Source organism: Lucilia sericata, unplaced genomic scaffold (assembly GCF_015586225.1).
Source record: "Lucilia sericata isolate MDLA Ls3-8-SP2 unplaced genomic scaffold, ASM1558622v1 Contig001300F_arrow, whole genome shotgun sequence".
NCBI lineage: Eukaryota > Metazoa > Arthropoda > Insecta > Diptera > Calliphoridae > Lucilia > Lucilia sericata.
In genome coordinates this window covers 20,546-43,078 of record NW_023995248.1, presented here as the reverse complement: position 1 = coordinate 43,078, position 22,533 = coordinate 20,546, and the positions used below count along the sequence as shown (strand labels likewise).

General features: G+C 33.1%; 1 protein-coding gene across 1 annotated transcript; it reads left to right on the top strand.

The window, feature by feature from the left end:
* Window positions 1-1,017: 1,017 nt before the first annotated feature.
* LOC119610881 (flocculation protein FLO11-like) lies at window positions 1,018-20,746 on the top strand. The gene is given in 6 exon segments (XM_037966280.1): window positions 1,018-1,258; window positions 1,618-2,297; window positions 15,185-15,248; window positions 18,447-18,497; window positions 18,776-20,057; window positions 20,060-20,746. Coding segments are annotated over 6 exon segments (2,526 nt in total). The 5' UTR covers window positions 1,018-1,255; the 3' UTR covers window positions 20,506-20,746.
* The last annotated feature ends 1,787 nt before the right edge of the window (window positions 20,747-22,533 follow it).

Below are 22,533 nucleotides of genomic sequence, written 5' to 3'. Positions count from 1 at the left end.
TACTTAGTGTAGAGTACTTTACTATTCGTTTTCCCCACTTTGATGCTCTATTACTAACAAGGGAGTGATATACTGCATTACAGTGCATTGTGTCTAGGAATTACAAATTTAATCTTTTGATATGTTTAACACTTCGAAAATATAACACAGCCTTCAGCCATCAAAGGCATTGATTTAATTAGAATTATGTACTTTCGAAGACGATCAATCAAGCCTGTCTATGTTTTGTTGTTTGTTCACTCAAGTAAACCTTGTACATTTACAAAGGTTTTATCTGCATTTATTTACAACAATATCTAAATTAACATAATCTATTGAATTAGTTAAATTACAATAGGGATTTATTATAATGTATTAATATATCATTCATATTTGTAACTAGATAATGGTAGAAATATTTTAAATATGCATAATTTGGCTATTGTTAAAGGAAGTATTGTTTGTGTATAACTATTTTATTTTTAATATAGTCAGGTTCCAAATGTCATTTTAAGGCACAAACCTTCTCCCTACTAATCAAAACTCTTAACATAGTACTATTTCAAAGTCGTTCTTTATTTTAATATATTTTTTTTTTTTTTTGATGATTTCATGGAAAAAACCTTTAATACGCTTATGTTAATAAAACCACTTAAAAAAATTGTCAAAATCTGGATTTGGTTGGACAAATTTTAAAAATGCTAAAAAAATTCAAAAGTCACTTTAAGGTAAATATACCACTTTGCTATTGTTGTTGTATTTTCTTGCAGAATTTTGGGATTTTTTTTCTGAATTTCGCACTACAAATCAGTTAACGTCAAGACAGACCTTTACGCATAAATACAACTTGTTTTAAGCCTCTTTAAAAAAACATATTTTGTGGTTTTGTTGAACAATAAAAAATAAATGCCTTAAAAATTCATAAAATAAAGAAAGAGACAGAAAGACAGACAGACACCATACATCCAGCCAGACAGACAGAAATACGCATCGTATGTACAAAATCAATGTTGTTTTAGACATAAAACAGAAGAAAAGATTTTGAAATGTTGTTGTTAAAGTTAATGTTAGATTAGTAAACAATAGCAACAGCAGCTGTAGCTGTAGCAACAACAACATCTAGTTAAATAGCAAAAACAACCTAAAACTATGTTGAATCAACATAAAAATGTTTTAGTATAAATTAATCAATGATGAACATCAGCAACATCAGTACCAACGACTTCTTCAGACGGTTAACTTGATTTACTCACAAAAAACTAAACCACCGTTTAAAATGGTTAGTTCAAATTTGCCAAAAAAAAAATATATATATTAAAAAACCAAAACTCGTACTCGAAAAAAATAATACAAAATCCTATTAAACTAAATACTGATTAAATATAAATTAAAATCGTGTGTGGTTTATTTTAAATTCATTGTTCAAAATTAAATCGATTGCATAAAGTTTTTTTGTAAAACATTTAACGTTCAATTATCATAATGAAGTTGTGTCTAAACATTGTTTAATTTTAAACTACTCGTTACTTTTATTAAAACTCTTTTTGTTAAAAAAAAAGCGCCTTAAATTATGCTTTAGTTTAGATAATTTGCTATATAAAGTGTTCAATAAATTATATCATTGTGTATTTTTTTTAGAAATTCTTCATTGCTTTTGCTCTTTTGGCTGTTGCCTCTGCTGATGTAAGCCACTTGTCCAGGACATACTTGCCTCCTGTACACAGTGCTCCTGCTGTCCACTATTCTGCCCCTGCTGTTCATCACAGCTACTCGGCTCCTGCTGTTGAAACCGTCCATCACTCCGCACCAGTTGTTCACCAAACTTACTCTGCTCCCGCTGTACACACTGTTGCTGTTCAACACCACCATCACTCTGCTCCAGCCCCAGCACCAGTTAACGAATACTTGCCTCCCGTACAAGAAACCTACTCTGCTCCAGCTGTACAACAGACTTACTCCGCCCCAGCTGTTCAACAAACTTATTCTGCTCCAGCTGTTCAACAAACTTACTCCGCCCCAGCTGTCCAAACCACCTACTCTGCTCCCTCTGTAAGCTACTCTGCCCCAGCTGTTCAACAAACTTACTCCGCACCTGCTGTCCACTACTCTGCACCAGCTGTTCAGACCACCTACTCTGCCCCAGCTGTACAACAACAAACCTACTCAGCTCCCGCTGTCCACTACTCCGCTCCAGCTGTTCAAACCACCTACTCTGCCCCAGCTGTACAACACCACCACTCAGCTCCCTCTGTCAGCTTCTCCAGCGGTAGCTCTGGTACTCAATACGCTTCCAACGGTGGTTATGTTTACAGAAAGAAGTAAATCGTTGTTACACTATAGATGTTAAGTTTAATTAACGCTTTAAACGAAGAGTCAATATGTTTGTATAACATAATTATTCATTTTTATTAAAAAAAAAAATAATAAAAAATTTTAGAAAATTTACAGAAAAAAAAGCGTTTGGATTGGAAATTGAAATAACCCCCATTTAAGAAAATTCTATAGGTTTTGAGTTTGTTTTGCTTATTTTATCAATTGAACACTTATTTAAGGTTCTAAAGGTACTAGGATCTAAAGGTACATTAAATAATTTAATAATATTACGTACATACCACTGCAGATTTTATAACATTTAAGGGACTTACCTGAAAATAAGAGATAGAGAAAAGGATATAAATTAATATATCTTTAAGTATAACAAGCAAGGATAATTAAGGTAAATGTGTTAAGAAAAAAAATAGGAATTTTTAAATATTCTGACTTTTCATCGATCTCTTTGATGACTTTTATTCCTTCCATAAAAAATTAATTCAAAACAAGTAAGAGTGTTACATTCGGCTGTGCCGAATCTTGTATACCCACCATCAAATCATTGCCAAAAAGGAATGCTTCCTTATAAATAAACTTTGATATTTAAGAATCGATGCTTTTGTTATTATCAAAACAATTTTCTCATTTATTACATCTATGTTTAATTTTACCATCATACATATGTATATCGATAGGATCAATTATGAACTGATCCTTTTAAAATTTGGTAGAGAAATTTTTGTAAAATTTTGTAGCTGTACTTGTAATTTTAAGGTAGTAAAAAGCGTTAAAGTTATTTACTGAGAGGGACCTTATTTAGGGGGGACGTTTGGTCAATTATGGACCGATCCTCCTCAAATTTTCTAGAACAATTTTAGTTAAAGCTAGGGTAGGATCAATTATGGACCGATCGTTATAAAATTTTACAAAGCGATTTAGGTTTCTATAGAATAAGTTCGTGTCGAATCTCATCGCTATAGATGCTTCTTTTAGACAGTTATGAGTCTTAAAGCCATTTTATGAAGGGGACCTTGTATGGGGGGTAGGGTCAATTATGGACCGATCCTTATAAAATTTTACAATGATATTAAAGTTCTTATAAAATATATTTATGTTGAATTTCATCGCTATAACTGCTTCTTTTAGTCAATTATGAGCGTTAATGTCATTTTCTGAGGGGGACCTTATATGGGGGATAGGGTCAATTATGGACCGATCCTTATAAAATTTTACAATGATATTAAGGTTCCTATAAAATATGTTCATGTCGAATTTCATCGCTATAGCTGCTTCTTTTAGTCAGTTATGAGCGTTAATGTCATTTTCTGAGGAGGACCTTATATGGGGGATAGGGTCAATTATGGACCGATCCTTATACAATTTTACAATGATATTAAGGTTCCTATAAAATATGTTCATGTCGAATTTCATCGCTATAGATGTTTCTTTTAGTAAGTTATGAGCGTTAAAGTCATTTTCTGAAGGGGACCGTATATGGGGGCTAGGCGAAATCGTGGACCGATATTGCCCATTTTCAATACCAAACAAACTGCATCAATATAAAATATTTGTGCAAAATTTCAGCTGCCTAGCTACTTCCGTTTGGACTCTATCGTGTTTTCAACAGACGGACAGACAGACGGACAGACGGACGGACATGGCTAGATCGTCTTAGAATTTAATAAGGATCCAGAATATACATATATACTTTTATGGGTCTTAGTTGAATATTTCAATGTGTTACAAACGGAATGACAAAAACAATATACCCCCCATCTTTTTTGATGGTGGGTATAAAAATTGGAGTAAAACCCTTAAAATTAAACAATAACAATGCATTTTGGTGCATTTGGTGCGACCTAAGTATTCCAAAACTAAGAAAACATTTAATATATATTCACGAAATCTGATGAATCTCCCTCAGCCCCGCCGGTTTGTTTTCGTATCTATACTGATAGATCAAAGACAACGAGAGGCATTTTCAGCGAAGAATATGGGACTAAGATTTTGTTTAAAATTATATGGAATATCAGCGATTCGGAGCACTTAACCTAATAGTAGCTTCAGATTAAATTCTGATACTACTATCAGATATCCGATAGTACCTCAGTCAATTCGTTTCCCTCTAAATCGCTTATATTTCAGGGGAAGGAATTGGTTAAGATAATATGTGATATCTAATAATGATATTACAATCTATACTGAATGAATTCCGGTCGTCTCTGAACAAGAGGCCACCCTTAATTAGGCCAAGTGAGGCTGAGATATATGTAAATGGCAGCAACATTGCTGATATATTGGCGAGATCAGTTTTGTCGTCATCTGACACATGCAATATTAAGGCTCAAGACCAATGGCCACATACACTTTATCTCTAAAATTTTGTGGCATACAAAACAGGTTTTCATAGTTCTCTAGTATTACACTGTTCATTGCAAATTTGGAATCCATATAAGTCTTTCTATAATGTTGTAAGAGAAAGCTACTGGAACAGGCCCTGGATCAGAATTGACATACTTTTCTGATCTGTTAAAAGTTCAATTAAGTAGAACGAATAAATTTATTTTTTTTTTATAGTCTGAAGTTAGAACATAATGGTTAAGATACTATCCGATATCTAGTAGTGATATTACAATATATACTGATAGTCAAACTGCTATTAAATCTCTGAATGAATTCCGGTCGTCTCTGAACACCTTAATTAGGCCTAGTGACACTGAGATGTAAATGACAGCAATATTGCTGATATATTGGCGAGATCAGTTTTGTCGTGTACTCTTATCAGCCATTAAAAAGTAAGTACATATCTGAAACATGCAATATTAAGGCTCAAGACCTATGGCCACATTCACTTTATCTCTAGAATTTGTGGCATAAAAAACAGGTTTTCATAGATCTCTAATATTGCACTGTACATTGCAAATTTGGAATCCATATAAGTCTTTCTATAATGACTTCTGTAGAAGCTTGAAAAAAAATGAAGAGAAAGATACAACTCATTTTTGATGAATTATCCGGCCCTGGATCAGAATTGGCATATTTTTCTGATCTGTTAAAAGTTCAATTAAGTAGAACGAATAAATTTATTTTTAAATTTCTCAAAATAGGAGTGAATTTGCAATTCCCACTGGTAGTCTGAAGTTAGAACATAATGGTTCCTATCCTTCTTATAACCTTCACACAGAAAATCCATTTATTGCAAATAAATTGTTTAAAAATTCAACAAAAATGATATGTTCTAAGAAAATAACTTAATCATTCCATAATTAACCCGAAACATTCATAAAAGGACCTTTTCCGAAAATCGCATTAATGGTTATATTGATATCCATATAATTTTATAGTTTAAAAGGAAGATGTACGTAACATCAATTCAAAATAAATACAGCTAGGCCTTTAGCAGTTCTGTTGTCCGCTCATTTACCACTTGTTCATGGGAATTAAACCCACCACCCCTAGTCTGATTGACTAGAACACAAACTATTAATTAACCTAACGGAGGCACACAAAAATCGTGGTAATAACTTCAAAAAATGTCGGAAATTACCTACATATACATACATATATCCATATGTAACGGTCCATAGCATAAATTTTATCCTCTACGACAAATCTTATTTAAAATTAACCAAATCTGGTCTCTCAAAAACAAAACAAAATATGTACATTCATCACATTTAACATTCAGATAAATACTTAAAATATTAAATAATTGATTAATTAAAAATTACACATAAATTTATATGCCATAAGCAAATTTTACACACCAATTTCAAGTCAACTTCAACTTGAAAATACTAGTTCACAAAGATTTGTAATAAAATAATAAGTATGTAATAAAAAAAATAAAAAATAAACTATGACAAGTATGTTAAATAACATACATTTACAAAAAGATAATAATAAAAACACAAAAGTACACAAAACAACGTCTTAGAAGAGGTTGATAAGCACTTGAACTGGAAATGGAACTGGTAGGTGCGTGCGCTTATTAAAAGTAGCAAAATCATCAAAACCACTCATATTTTGTTAATAGTTATACTCATGCCAAGATTTTTTCCAACATTTTTAAAATGGCCATTATAACAAATCATCACCAAACACCAACCAAACAAAAGCAGATTTAAAGAAACAAAATAAAATTATAAAATTCAGTAAACAATCTTAAAATGATCTCAATAAATTTGCATAACAATTAGAAAGTAAAATAATAGATAAACAAAACAAAACTATAAATTTTATATTTAAATTTATTATTTTTTTTTTTCGTTCGTGCTAATTTTTGGCCACAATCATAATTATTTTAATTCCAAAGCGGTGTCTTTATTCCGTGAGACATTTTTAAAATGTTACACTGGGTTTTTTGTACAAGTAACCACCGTTAGCAGCATCATATTGAGTGTCGCTATTGACAACAAGTACGCGTAATTTTTCATCTTCTTTATTTTCGCCTTCACCGTTCTCTTCTTTTTTCAATTGTTCGGAATAGACGGGGTAATTAGGGTAACTTTGACCGTTAAAACCGGGGTTAACAAAACCTTGACCAGATGGGAAACCTTGAGGTGGTGGGAATCTTTGAACGGGAAATCCTTGACCGGGAAAACCTTGACCGGGGAAACCTTGTCCGGGAAAACCTTGACCAGGGAAACCCTGACCAGGGAAACCTTGTCCCGGGAAGCCCTGACCGGGGAAACCTTGTGGGCGGAAACCAGGATTTACAAAATTTTGAGATGGAGGAAAACCTTGCCCGGGGAAACCTTGTCCAGGGAAACCTTGTTGTGGTGGGAAACCTTGACCGGGAAAACCTTGTCCTGGGAAACCTTGTGGTGGAAAAGCAGCTCCGGGAAAACCTTGACCAGGGAAGCCTCCTGGAAAACCACCAGGTAAACCATTAAAACCAAAAGGACTATTACCATAAGCGGGATCATTAACAGCATCCTTGGTAAAAGGTTCCAAACTATCCAACTGAATGTCATTGTTGGTTATTTCATTCTTAGACAAATCTTCAACTTCTGGTACAGTTTCAGACACTACATCTGATTTTTCTATAGATACCTCTGGTGTGGGAGGTAAATACATGCGGTTTACATCCTTAACATCAGCAACCACCTGAGAGGGAGGCAAATACATCCTCGACAAATCCTTAACATCAGCCACAGCCAAGCACATTAAAGTGCTGCATATTAGAAATTTTAGTAACTAGAAAATAAAACGAAACTTTGTTAAATTTCTTCCGAAAGAATTTTGTAAATTTTTATTACTTACCATATCGTTGGCCCTTCTTTTGAAGATCTTTCTACTAGATTAACTAGTTTTCTTGTAAAATTCTTCTTTTTATAATTTTTTTCGTGTTTGAAAAGTTTGAATAGAAATAATTCTATACTTTCTCTTTGTATTGATTGATGACTTAATAAAAATCATCTTTTTGCACTATTTAATTTAGCAGATCCAAATAGCGTTTTAAGAAATGTTGTTAATAAGATAAAAGAAGAAGAGGTGAATGAAGTCGACATTGTGATATCCTACTCTAAGCTGAATTTGAAATTCTACACTGATTTTAAAGTTAAGTATAGCAATAACTTGATAGGCTCTGAAGAATTTGCTCGAATTTAAGCACTCATGGGATATCACTAGGTATTTATACATATATTGTTTGGAACATTAACCCCAACCTTATGTTGAGTATACTGTAGTCACCGCGATCGTGTATCTCCATTCTTCGATGTAAGTTCTCAAATGATAATAAATGTCTGAAATATACAGACCGTAACTAAACTCTGATAGTCAGGGTTTTACTGAAGGTTTGGGTTAGTCAGAAGTATCCGCCGAGAGCGAAATATACTGTTATTATTACTTATCACAGATATTGTGTGATAGGTATACATGCCAGTAGGTCTCAATTTAAACGACTACTGCAGAACTTGTTATAATAGGGAGGAAGAGGATGAAATTTCTCACCTTTCTGGTACAACAGAGATAGTCAGACTATCTTATCTTCTCAGGAATGGAGGAGCAATTAGGAATAAATCATAGGCGTATTTGACAGGAGATAAGGTCTCCGTTTAAACGACTATTATAGAAGCTTTTATAATGGGGAGGATGAATAGGCAGTATTCCACATTATCTGCTACTGTCAAACATTTCTCGAGAACAAAGAACGTCACATTGGCACTCCTTTCGTTTGAGATATGGAAATGCTATAGGGATAAATCTTAGGTGTATGTATATGAGAGGAGATTTGGTCTCAATTTAAACTACTATTGAAGGAGTTTATAAATATAATGAGGAGGATGAGGAGACAATGCCCCACATTATCTGCTACCGTCCAACTTTTCCAAGAACAGAGAACATCACTATGGAGTTACCATCAGGAATAAATCTTAGGCGTATTCTTTATCAATGGTTTAATTCGGAAGCTGAGAGTAATACTTAACAAGTTAGTAGATTTTGATAAAATCGGGGACTTTAAAGACAGAGAATCAAGCAATAATTTATCGTGTCTAATTTAAGTATTTAATGATGCTACAAGTGTAATGTATAAATCTCTTACGAAGATAATCTAGTTTTTGTTTCCGGAAATTGTTCAATTGAGACGATAAACAATGTGTTCGAAACAATAGAACGAATAGAGTATCACTGCGTTTACAGTTTCTCATGATCGCATCTTATTTGATTTTTTATCTGACTTAGTATAATCACTTGATTTTACGACTTCAGTCTTTCTTTTAATTCCCAAGTCAGATTTGGTTTGATATCTGAGTCGGTGTAATCGTTTAAACTAAAAGCTTCATACTTTCTTCCTTGCAGTTTTCAGAAGTCAACAAGTTAAAAATTATGAATGATGAGAGTACCTAAACTTTACACCAACAGTTCAACTGATATCGTAAAATATTCCAAATTATTATGTTATGTTCATATTCTGTCGTAATTTTTCATTTATAACAAATCTTAACCTAAACTTTAAATACTCTTTTTATTATAATAGAGTGATCATCAATACACATACATAAATTTATCGAAGATCTTCAATATCTCATGTCTATTTTGACATGAAGTTATTGAAAAGTTTAAAGAAACAGATGAGAGTTAAGATTGGCTAGATGTTGTAAAACAAAGTTACTCATCATTTTTTTTCCTAAACAAAAAAAACTGGTTCTAGCCGCACAGTGGTCTATATAACATCACATTCAAAAGAATGAGATAACAGAAATATAAATATCATGGTGGATAGAGTTCATAATTGCAAAAATTTTGTTCGTTATAATGAAGTGATTTCCAAGAGTTTTAGATATAAACTATCTAATATACTATCTTGTGGAGTAATTGTCCTGTTAAGATCAGCATGATCACCGACAAGTTATCTCTTAAGTTACATTTACCGTTTCTGGCAAAATCCTATTGCAATTGTTTAAATTTTATTTATACACATTTTCATATTCTTACGAATATCTCTCCACTGTGCCTCTAAACTATAGAGATTATTAATTATTAAGGTAAAAAAATTTACATATGTTAAAACCCACCCACTACAAATTTCATATCATACAAAACAGCTTCAAATAAGTTTTTTTTCAACTCATATTTTGGGGATTTTGCAATATCAAATGTATAAATTACTAGCTATTTGCATGTGAATATAAAACGTGAGAAGAAATCTAGTATTCATATAACAAAATATAACAGCTTAACAATTAATATGAAATTTGATCCGCACCCTTATAATCCTCATTAACTTCACCTATATTAAAAAGGGAAGTATGGATCACAGTTAACTTAATGCATTATTACTGCTTATTATCATACTCTTGCGTTGAACTCCAATTTAAACCCAATTCCTCTACGATAACAACAATACTTTCCTCAACTTTTGAATATTTATAACAAAAATTTAAATATTCAAACTAAAAAGATGACTATAATCCTGACCTTAGCTACTGTTTTATGAAATAAAAATATATTTGTTGAAATATTAACTATGCTAAATACACTTAATGATCTAACCTCCGGCCAAATAAATCATAAAGACATTTGGTTGGTTGCTTAATTATAATTTCCGTTCAAGCGCTAAATTGTGTCAAAATTTTACAAAATCTGTTTAGTTAAATACGTTTAAAAAAATTAAAACTTTTATGGCGAATATTTAAAGGGGGAAAAAATTCCCCCAAGTTCACAGACTTTTGCAAGTTAGAAAGTGTTTCTTGGATGAAACTAGACTTAATGACGTTTATATATTACACATTTTGTCTATTTATCTTAAAAATCTAAACGCAACATTCACACGTTGATTATTTATTATAAGTGACCTGATCTAAACTGAAACTGAAATTTATAACTATTAAATATTCATAAGAGATTGTGAAAAAGTCACAGTAGTAAGCAACAGTAAACGGTTTATGAAATGGACTATTGTTCAATAACTTTAAATAATATAAATTTTCTAGCAAACTTGGGTGGAATATAATTTTATAGTTTAATTTGGAAAGGATATTACTGCCTTCTCTTAATTTTCGGGTGTTTCAGCTTAAAATAAAAGGGATAATGTTCTAAGACAAAGTAATCTAGTTTTAAAGATTCTGTTAAGATATTGGTTCTCAAATATCGAATTTCTTTAATAGAACTTTCAGAGGTTAAAAGTTTTGGATAATGAAAGATTTAGCTTTATGTATTCGTGGTGTTAAAGTTAAATTCAAGCACACTTGGATCTAAATGTGTACCCATAGTATTGACACACAATTTTTCGCTCATCGCTCATAGGAACACTTCCTTTTGGAACGCCAAATTGACGTTAGTACTTGCAGTTCCCCAAATATAAGTTGACTTAATAGACAAGGCTAACTTCGTCTGATGGTTAATTAGATTTTCTTATCTGTCTAGGTAAACGGTTAACTTGATCATTTGATTGATTGCTTGATTAATTCCTCCTAATCAGATGTCACATAAGAAATCCAAATTTGAAGTACCCATAGTCAGGAGCAATCATGTTGCTAAAGTCCAGGCAACTCAGTTTTAAGAGATACGCTGAACAATCTTAATCTAATTGCCAAGTGTATTCTCGTGCCCATAAAGTGTTACTCTCGAATGCCTCGCCATACTCCCCCCAGGATCATGTTACCTTGGTTGACCGCGTTCAACTTGGTGTTATAGCAAACCCAATGTATAAAGTAGCTTTAGACCGAAGGGACTATAAACAATTGGATTAATTTCAAACAAGCTCTGTCCTGAGAACCTAACCTGCTATTCTGGACAACCAAGCGAATGGGTCGGATGACTTTCTCTATGAATGCGTCGGATGAAAGACTTGCTAGATGATTTGAATGGTGATGGATGTAAGGTATCCTATTCATGTGTTATCGACAAAGTTCCTCTATTTGCCTGGGTCTGTTTCGGGATTTACACTATTAATACCTAACCTACCACATTGTGTCCACTGTATCTAGAAAGTAAGTCTTGGGTTATTGATGAGATTGTACTTTCATTTACATAGGAGCTGTTGCTGAAAAAACAGAGTCGTTCAAAGCAGTCTGGTTAAGACTGTTGTTGACGAAGGCTTAAGATATGATCTGTAGACTGCCGGGCATTCCATAACGGAAATCCGGAAACTTCAAAGATTAGATAGCTCGAGCTTATGCCAACATGGCAGGCGCTCACGCCAAACAATTCGGGAGTCTGTATCGCAATCATGCAATGTCTAACATATGGTCTGAAGACTGCCGGACATTTCACAATGGAAATCCGAAAACTTCACAGATTAGATAGCACAAGCTTATGCCAACATGGGAGGCGCTCACGCCAAACACTTCATATCTCATTCGGAATTGTGAAATTTAATCAAATTCCAAATACCGGAAAAGTCACCACCACTTGTGCAGACAAATCGGTAGCTTGGAGAGAAACTGCCATCTGATTTTATATTATTAAAGATCAGAAAACTGAAGTTTTAAGGTCGTCCTTCTATTGTCGGACATTCCTGAATCATATTCGTAAAACTCAAGTTTCCGTGAAAGTCGATATTTGGAGTAGTTTTTATGCCTTCAGTAATAATATGACCATGAGCCAATTGCTTTCAATTGGAACGCTGTGTTAATTGGTTTCCGGTAAAGAGTTAAATTCCTTCATATCTTGGATTAGTAGTATTCGCAATTGCGTTAGCTCTACATAACATGCTATATCTTCTAGAGATGCCAAGTATTTTAAACCGCAGCATTTAGAGACAATCTAAAGTCTAGATTGATTAGGATTTTCAGTGTGAGAAAATTGATTATGGATCAGGAGCTTATGTAAATTTTTCCAAAAATTAAAAGTGTTCTTTTAAATAAGACTCCACTGTATTTAACTTAACTAAAAGCCACGAAAAGGGTTACAAATTAAATAATTTATTAACTAATCCATACTATAATTATTGACAAAAACACACATTTATTTGTTTTTGTTTAGCTCCGCAGCTGTTTGTCTTAATAGCTCTGCAGAGAAATTAATTAACATGAAATACAATATAACTAATATGTACATTTATTTATAATTTTTTTAAATATATTAAAAAAGTATTTATATTAATAAATTCAAATAATTTATGACAGTAATAAAATTCAAAAAAATTATCAATATTCAAATATATGATATATTTGACATTAAACTCAATAAGATTTCTTAAAATACTGGGTGTGAAATAACATGACATCTTGTGACAACTTTATAAGTCTAAAAGAAGATATAGGCCTATAATTAAAACTGAATTGGTTTTGAATTGGGTGCATATTTTAAAACATTTTGTTAAAAGGTAATATTTAGTTTAACAAATCAAATATGTTAATTTATTAAATTTTATTTGTTTTATTACAGTTTTGGATTTTTTTGCTCATTTTATCTGCTGTATTGACATTATTAATAGTTACAAGGCTACTTTAATACTACAATTCGACAAATGTCATTATTATGTTTTATAATAATATTTAATTTATTGATTAATGTTAATAAATGCATACGTACAAACTCTTTTGTTTATTAACGTTTTTGCCAAAAAAAAGCTAAATTATGGGTTTAGTCGTTTTGTTTGCTTTTCTTAAAATTTAATCGAGTTTTTAAAAATGTTTATAGTTTTTATTAGTTGCATTTTTTTATTAACATAAACTTTATTTCTTTTTTTTTCGTAAAAATCTTGCAAATTTAAATCAAAAAACGTCACTTGTTTATTAATTAATTGTTAATTAATAGTTGCCAATATGTTAATCCAAACATATACAGTGAAACTCAATAGAACAAAATATCAAACATTTTCGAAACTTGATTTTACTAGTGTATAGACTAGACTATAGACTAGACTATAGACTAGACTATAGACTAGACTATAGACTAGACTATAGACTAGACTATAGACTAGACTATAGACTAGACTATAGACTAGACTATAGACTAGACTATAGACTAGACTATAGACTAGACTATAGACTAGACTATAGACTAGACTATAGACTAGACTATAGACTAGACTATAGACTAGATTATAGACTAGACTATAGACTAGACTATAGACTAGACTATAAACTAGACTATAAACTAGACTATAGACTAGACTATAAACTAGACTATAAATTATACTATAGACTAGACTATAGACTAGACTATAGACTAGACTATAGACTAGACTATAGACTAGACTATAGACTAGACTATAGACTAGACTATAGACTAGACTATAGACTAGACTATAGACTAGACTATAGACTAGACTATAGACTAGACTATAGACTAGACTATAGACTAGACTATACACTAGACTATAGACTAGACTATAGACTAGACTATAGACTAGACTATAGACTAGACTATAGACTAGACTAGACTATAGACTAGACTATAGACTAGACTAGACTATAGACTAGACTAGACTAGACTATAGACTATACTATAGACTAGACTATAGACTAGACTATAGACTAGACTAGACTATAGACTAGACTATAGACTAGACTATAGACTAGACTATAGACTAGACTATAGACTAGACTATAGACTAGACTACAGACTAGACTATAGACTAGACTATAGACTAGACTATAGACTAGACTATAGACTAGACTATAGACTAGACTATAGACTAGACTATAGACTAGACTATAGACTAGACTATAGACTAGACTATAGACTAGACTATAGACTAGACTATAGACTAGACTATAGAATAGGCTATAGATTATTATTGCCAAAAGGTTTCTCGCTCATATCATCTTAAGATTTAGATAGTTTGCAATCTGATTAACAAGTTTACAATCAGCTAACAAGTCTTAAACCTATTCAATTCAGTTTTTAACCACTACACGCCTTCAATTTATTTAGCCATTATTTAAAACAATGGATATATTTCTTTCATAGATGAGTTGTTGAAAAATCTATTGTTATATTATTCATCTTTTATTGACTTCGTCCATCAACTAAACATCTAACTGATTTGATTAATTAAAGTATTTGACATTTACATAAATACAATATGTTAAACACGAACTATGTTTATTTTTTCTTTGTCACTTGACCACTGTGCAAATAATTCAAGTAAATTCATATGCAAATGCATTAAATACTATTATTGTTTTTCGAATAAATATGTATTTATGCAGCTTATTTTTTTTTTATAAAAAAAAAAAATATATGTATATATAAAGATTTTTTGGAATCCCTGAAGAAATTTAATCTTGTTATTTGTATGTATATGGGTCATTAGATTAACAAAAAAAAAGAGTAATAAAAACAAAGTTGACATATTTGGTATTATAATCGTAAAATGCGGAATTATATATTTAACCAGCCTAAATATTGACATTCTATTTGAATAAGTTCAATAACTTAGACTTAGTTTTGCGAAGGTGTGTTAACAGCGTTTTTATTTAAATTTGATTTTTAGTAATAATGGGGAGAATTTCAATTATTTGAGAATTAAAGATCTAATTTATGCTAATCATGTACAGGTAAAAGTATTTTCTTAGAATAATTGGAAAATCGAAATGATTTATTAGTGAATGTCACCAATTAGTCCATTAACTGTTTTATTTATTATATATTTGCAAATGTTTTATCGGTATTTATCCAATCGAAAGTTTAGATTATCAATTACATTTTACAGTTGTATATCTTTGTATAAGGACAAAAATGCAACAACATCCTGAAATTGGCTTGCTATTACACAATATTCCCTCTTTTCGTACGATGTGCACAGACTTAGAATGACGCTATTGTGATCGAAAGTATGCAACTGCTGAAAACGTCACTTTGGTTAACGGTAAATGCAACAGACAGAGATATAAACAACAGGATTACGCACCCGTCCAATAATTTTCTTAATAGTGTCGATTGGACTACTCCTTACATGTAATTGCTTCATCATATTCTTCTATAATTCAATGTAATTTATTCAATCATTTTGAATTCTTATTCACATTTAAGATCAGCCGAATTGTTTTTATCTTCGTTCAAGATCAAGAGAAGAACTTCTGTTTTCCTTCCAACTAACCGGTCTTTGCAGGAGTAGCAATTCTCTAACTTAAGCAACCAAAACTTATTACACGTTTCTCTCCCCAAGATGAACATTTTTAAAATTTTCCGGCAATATTACTCAGAGGGAAAAAGAAATATACACGCCTGGTACCAAATTGACAACAAATGTTCAATAACATCGACAACACTATGTAATGTTGACAACGCAACGTTTTCAAATCTAAATTTTATACACATCCGTTGTCTAAAAGTTAACAAACGTGGTAAGCTCACTATTGACAACGGATTTGCTAGTCAGAAATTTGTTACTCAGAGAGATCTTACTCTTATTACGAAATCCTTCACACAGACGGAACAAAATCAAATGAAAGAGTAGACTGTGGAATCTATTCGAACTAGTTAAATAATTGCCAATTCAGGCCAAAGCAGTGACCAGTAAAGTAACCACATGTTATTAGAAGGAAATATCTTTTAACTTACTGATAGATGACAATGTGTTCTCCACTGAGATAGCAAGATATTCGACGGTTATCATCTCGCGGGTTACTGGACATGGGGATTCTTTAAATATTAGCAAGTTAACTATGACAATGTTCCGGCGAGAAAATCCTTCGAATATTTCCCAGAGGGAAAACGCAGAAGAGGACGGCCAACTCTCCGATGGAAAGATCAAGTAAAGGAGCATCTATCCGAACTTGGTGTGCGAAATTGGAGAAGAAGTTCTGAAAATCGAATCACATGGAAATCTATTTTACGTATGTCATAAGATCCAAATGGATTGTAATATAAATATTATAAATGTAAAAAAATTTTAATATTTGCCAATAAAGAAGAAGAAGAAGTTAACTATGAAATTTATAGCCGAGAAGCTCCTATACAAAGACCAAAGAGATTTGCCCATAATGGATAGAAACCTAAATGATTCCCTGTCAGAAACCTCATAGTGGTTATAACTGGTCATTGGTCAATGGTTTCTTTAAATACGAAGAAGACGAACATCTTCTTTGTTATTGTCCTGCTTCTTTTCATGAATTAAGACAGAAAAGTTTGGTCATCGAACACTCTTGAACAATACCTGTCTGTGAAAAAGGGATTTGGGTAACATCTAGGCATTTATTATAGCAACGAACTTAACTTAGCTACAAAAATAACCTCCATTTATTGATAAATATCGTTGCCCAGCCCAAAGATCCATTAATTTCGGATTATTTTGGGATATTAATATCGAATGTCTTCATATCATGATTTAATATGGACTCCATATTAACTCAAAAAAGTGACATCTGAATTTTTAAAGACAGTAAATGCAATTGAGAATATATTTAAATCTTATTGCGTGGGAGTTAAGAGCCTTGATAGACCGTCACATACATATGATAAACGTCTTGAACTCGGTTTCTTCTCGCGTCCAAATCGTTGGCCAATATGTTGTAAATGACGAATGAACACTAATTACACAATTTAAGTATTTTCTAATAAACTACCATTTTTACAGAAGTCTTTAAAAGTTTGGTAGAACAAACAAGCTCGCGTAGGCCCTTGAAAATATATCTTTCAATCAACACAAATTCGAATCATTGTCTCAGATCTCAATAACATTTCTTTAATTGAGGCCTCTATTAAAAACCATCATAATAAACTTCTTCAAAATGATTTATAGTAATTTTTTTATAACACAATTAAGTAGGAAAGAAAAACTTCAAAACAATGCGCTCATCAACTTAATTGCAGGCCTACTACGGAATCACCACATTATCTTACATTTATGTTTCACATATTCAGGTAAATAGATTTAAAATACACGTTAAAATTTTAAATAAATATAAAAACATATACATATTTATGTGTTTTCATACATATTATGTATAAAAAGGTATTTGCATAAGATAAAAATTATTTACCAAATTTCAATAATTAATCTTACAAATTAAATACAAAAGTGGAGAGGCAAGAAACTCATTAATATTGTACAAATAATGAACAATATGTTGGCAAGCTATATACATAGTTGCTGCAACATAAAAGTAATATGTTATCAACATGGTTATTTGTTTAAAAATTTTTAAAGATTTATTGGATTTTAAGTTTGTCTTTGTTTTAGTTTTTTATTTCGCATATATGAATAAAAGGCTTATAAAGAGGTGTTAATTTGATTTGGAGGTGAACTAAAACAGCTGATCAAAATCTTTCTTTTGTTGCTTTTATGGACGAAAGTAAATTGCTGTTTGAGATAAATTTTATGTTTTATTAGAAACAATAGACAACATATAAAACCAAAGACTTTAAGAGGGCGCCTGAGAGTGCAACGCCTGCGCGTGTTACCGCACTAGACCCTGAGAGTTTTGTTTGTTGTTTAAGTTTCGATCGATTTACACGAATATTTGCTATCTTCAGCTTTTGCACTAATTTAGGTCTTTTTGCTGGCAGAGCAGCACGCGTATCAAGTAAAGTTGATCATAATGACGATGATAATGGCATGCGTTAGAGAGACCCTCACGTTTTCTAGTCTGCAGACTATTGTATTCATTCATTTAACTAACCATTCAAGAAATTGAATGGTAAAAATACATCACACACACTTATTCACACGCACAGAAAATGGCCAGAAGACAGTATTAAACCTTTTTGACCAAAAATGAAGATGATGGCTTATAAATTGTCATGAACACCAGAGAGGGATCATCAGTATAAACTCAACGTTTGTAAGCTGTACAACCGAAAAAGTAACCGTGCTTAAGCAAATTTAAAACAAAATGGTCAGTTATTAAACGATAATATAAAAATAATAAACAAAAAATAGTTATTAAAAACTATACTATAAAAACAATTAAAAAAACTATACTTTAACAAAAGATACTTATAAAATATTTAAGTTTAATAGAAAAGTGCCTAAAAATATAAATATTTGGTGAAGCTTTTAAATGAATGGATTACAAATATATCACCTTGAAATTCGACAACAGTGTTATTGATATTGTGTTTTTTTCTTTTTATTTCTTAGAAAACTTTCTTTGTTATTACGATGGCTGCTTTGGCCACATTAGCCTGTGCTGATGTCAGCCATTTAGGCAGTTATAATTATCCTGCTCCTGCTTCTACCGAAGTTGCCGCCTATACACCTAAACAGTCATCGGCAGGTCAGAGCTATAGTCAACAGAGTTATAGTCAATCGCAATCTCATGCTCAAATTGAATCGATCAAAGCTTCCGTGCCAGTAGCTAGCTTTTCTATACAACAAACTCAGGGGCAAGAACAAAGCTTTGGTTCACAAAGCCATTCAAATGCTCAAGCTGCTGGATCTTACAACTATAATGCTCCCGTTCAACAACAGCAGCAACAACAACATTACTCTGCACCAGTTCAACAACAATCGTACTCTGCTCCTGCACCAGTACAACAACAGTCGTACTCTGCTCCTGCACCAGTACAACAACAACAACAATCATACTCTTCTCCAGCTCAATCTGAACGCTCTTATTTGCCTCCTGCACCACAACAACAGTATTCAGCTCCAGCTCCAGTACAGCAACAAAGCTACTCTGCTCCAGCTCCCAGCCCAGTTCAATCTTACTCTGCTCCCGCCCCAGCTCCAGTACAGCAACAAAGATACTCTGCTCCAGCTTCAGTGCAACAAAGCTATCTCCCTCCCGTGCAACAACAGCAATCATACTCTGCTCCAGCCCCAGTACCACAACAATCATACTCTGCTCCTGCCCCAGCTCCCCAACAAACCTACTCTGCTCCCGCTCAAGTACAACAAAGCTACTCTTCTGCCGGTCAAGTTCAAGAGCAATCTTTTGAAGTTAATGAGCAACAACAATCCTTCGGAGGTGTTGAATCAACTGGCGCCGTAGACAATGGTGCTTATAATTATCCTGCTCCTGGTCAACAAAGCTACTCAGCTCCTGCTCCCGCACCAGTTCAACAGAGCTACTCTGCTCCTGCCCCCGCACCTGTTCAACAACAATACTCTGCTCCTGCCCCAGCTCCTGTACAACAATCTTACTCTGCTGCAGTACAACAATCTCAATCAGCTGCTGTAGAAGGTGGATCTTATAGATACCAATCTGCTACTCCAGTACAATTATTCTCCGCTGCTGCCCCAGCTCCAGTGCAACAACAATACTCCGCTCCTGCCCCAGCTCCAGTACAACAACAATACTCTGCTCCTGCCCCAGCTCCTGTACAACAACAATACTCTGCTCCTGCCCCCAGCTCCAGTACAACAAAGCGTAGAAGTGGTTCTTATAACTATCAACCTGCTGCTCCAGTACAACAACAATACTCTGCCCTGCACCAGTACAACAACAATACTCTGCTCCTGCATCAGTACAACAAACTGTCAGCACTTCCTCCGCTGCTGTAGCAACAGGTTCATATAACTATCAAGCTCAAGGACAAGTACAGCAACAATCATACTCAGCTCCTGCCCCAGCTCCTGTACAACAACAATACTCTGCTCCTGTCCCGGCTCCAGTACAACAAAGCGTAGAAAGTGGTTCTTATAACTACCAACCTGCTGCTCAAGTACAACAATCCTACTCTGCTCCAGCTCCCGTACAACAATCCGTTTCTACATCCGCTGCTCCTCAAAATGTACAATACTCTGTACCTGCCCCACAAAAGATCAGTTTCCCCACATCGGCCCCGGCTCCAGCTGCCCCAGCACCAACCCCTGAAATTGGTACAGTCTATGGCAAGAATGGCGGTTATGTCTACCGTAAATTCTAATTGAAGAATTTCTATGAAATTCTTTTCAATTTGAAAAAGAAAGTTGTGATCACTAATAGAATTGCTGCGCCATGACACAATTCTAATCATTATTATTTTGTTTTATATTAGCATTTTTTTCGTGTTGTTATTACTTGTTTATAATTTGTTTTTCTCATTTAGGATAATTTTTTATAACGAACGCATTTAATTAAGTAGTTCCATTAATAAAAGAATTGTTTTTAATTTTTTTGTTTTAAAATTCGGCTTTGTTTTAATTGAAGATTGTCAAAGACAAAATTAGAAATATTTAATTGAAGGCGCTAAATGGTTATTAGATTGCATCATCGGATTCATTAATTTTCATATGAAATTAAAAGTTTGAAAGGCAAATTAATATATAGTTGTTCATACATAATTTTAACGCTTGGTTAAATTTGTTTAGTTTTGAGTCATGATAATTTTTAGCCTTAAGTTATGCTTTATAGTTTTTATACAAAAATATTGCGAATAGTTGTAGCAGTAGAAGAAGAGCAAGACTTTGTAGTAAGATATTTGTTTTTATAAAAGTTTTTGTGTATGATGAAAAAACTGCCGTTCAGCAATGATTTCCACTGATGTCAGATTTTGACAATTTATATTTTAACATTTTTTAAACAAAAATCTATAATTAAAATTCTTTGATCCGCAATCACCTTACTCACGAAATCTTTAACTAAAGAGACATCATTAATCCAAGATCGCCACCACTGTAAGGAGAAGTTGTTAGCCAATATTACATTGGTGATCCGATTTATCCTAGGTGTTATTAGCAATCCTTCGGTATGGAGTTGCTATAAACAGCTCTGGTCTGCTAGACTAAAATCTGGACTTGGCCTGTACAGGTTATAGTTGAGGTGCCTTTGGGGTGCTCGTGATGGCTGCGGTTGAAATTCAAATCGTGGGTCTGATATAAATATTTGTCTTTCGGTGCATATGTATTTCATGGCGATGAAGCTGCATAACCACGTGAAAGGACCACAGCAACTACTCCGACTTATAATCAGTTTTCTTTTCGAAACAATACAAAGGATTATCTTATACTTAGTCTCTTAAATCTAGTCCAGCAGCACTCCTCCCTATTTTGAACTCCTTCTCAAAGGAGATGTTACATTAGTGAACCGCTATTACCTTGGTGTTATTGCAATCCTTCGGTATAGAGTTGCTATCAATAGCTCTGGTCTGCGAGACCTAAAATCTGGACATGCCCTTTATATTTGTTATAATTGGAGTAACTTTGGGGTACGGTTGGCTGCAGTTGAAATTTAAATCGTGGAAATAGATGGTTAATTAAAGTTCTGATGTATGTAAATATTTGTATTTCGGGATGAGTCTTTCGGTACCGTTGTAATCTCAACATATTTCTGGGCGATGAAGCTACGCGACCACGTGGAAGGAATACACTGAATCGAATGGGTATATCCTCACCCTTCTGTTGTCAGGTAAACACCAATAATTGTCTATCATTCCGTGGAGGATCTTTATACAAGAAGTATGGATCAGTTATATGTAAGTGCGTTAAGTTTCGTAGAAACTTTCCTTTGAGTGCCCTAGACAGGTTATGCTGGTACTATAACGATGTCTTATGTTTTTGGAGAAGCCTCCTGTGTTGTTGCCACCTCAACAGTTGTCATAATGTGAATGATAGTCTACTGTCCACTGAGGTAATTACCATTTCCTATCAGGAATATCTACATTTCGTGGCGTAAAAATCTTTCTTGTCAAATTAAAGGGCCAGTTTAGCATGGTTTTATTTATGTAATCCATTTGGAGTGAGTTATTCGATATTACGAGTGATTAGCCATCGCATATTCTAGCGCACTCTTAACTGAAAACTATTATTGATTGCCTCTTCTTTTTTGGAGTATTCAGGTGTTCTTCTCATGTCGAGTTACTACAACATGATAATACACAGCTCGAGTACTTAAGCAAAGAGCTTGTTTATGATCCAGGAGAATCATATTCAAAAATAGCCACCTGTGTATATTTTGCAAGTCAATCGGGGGAGAG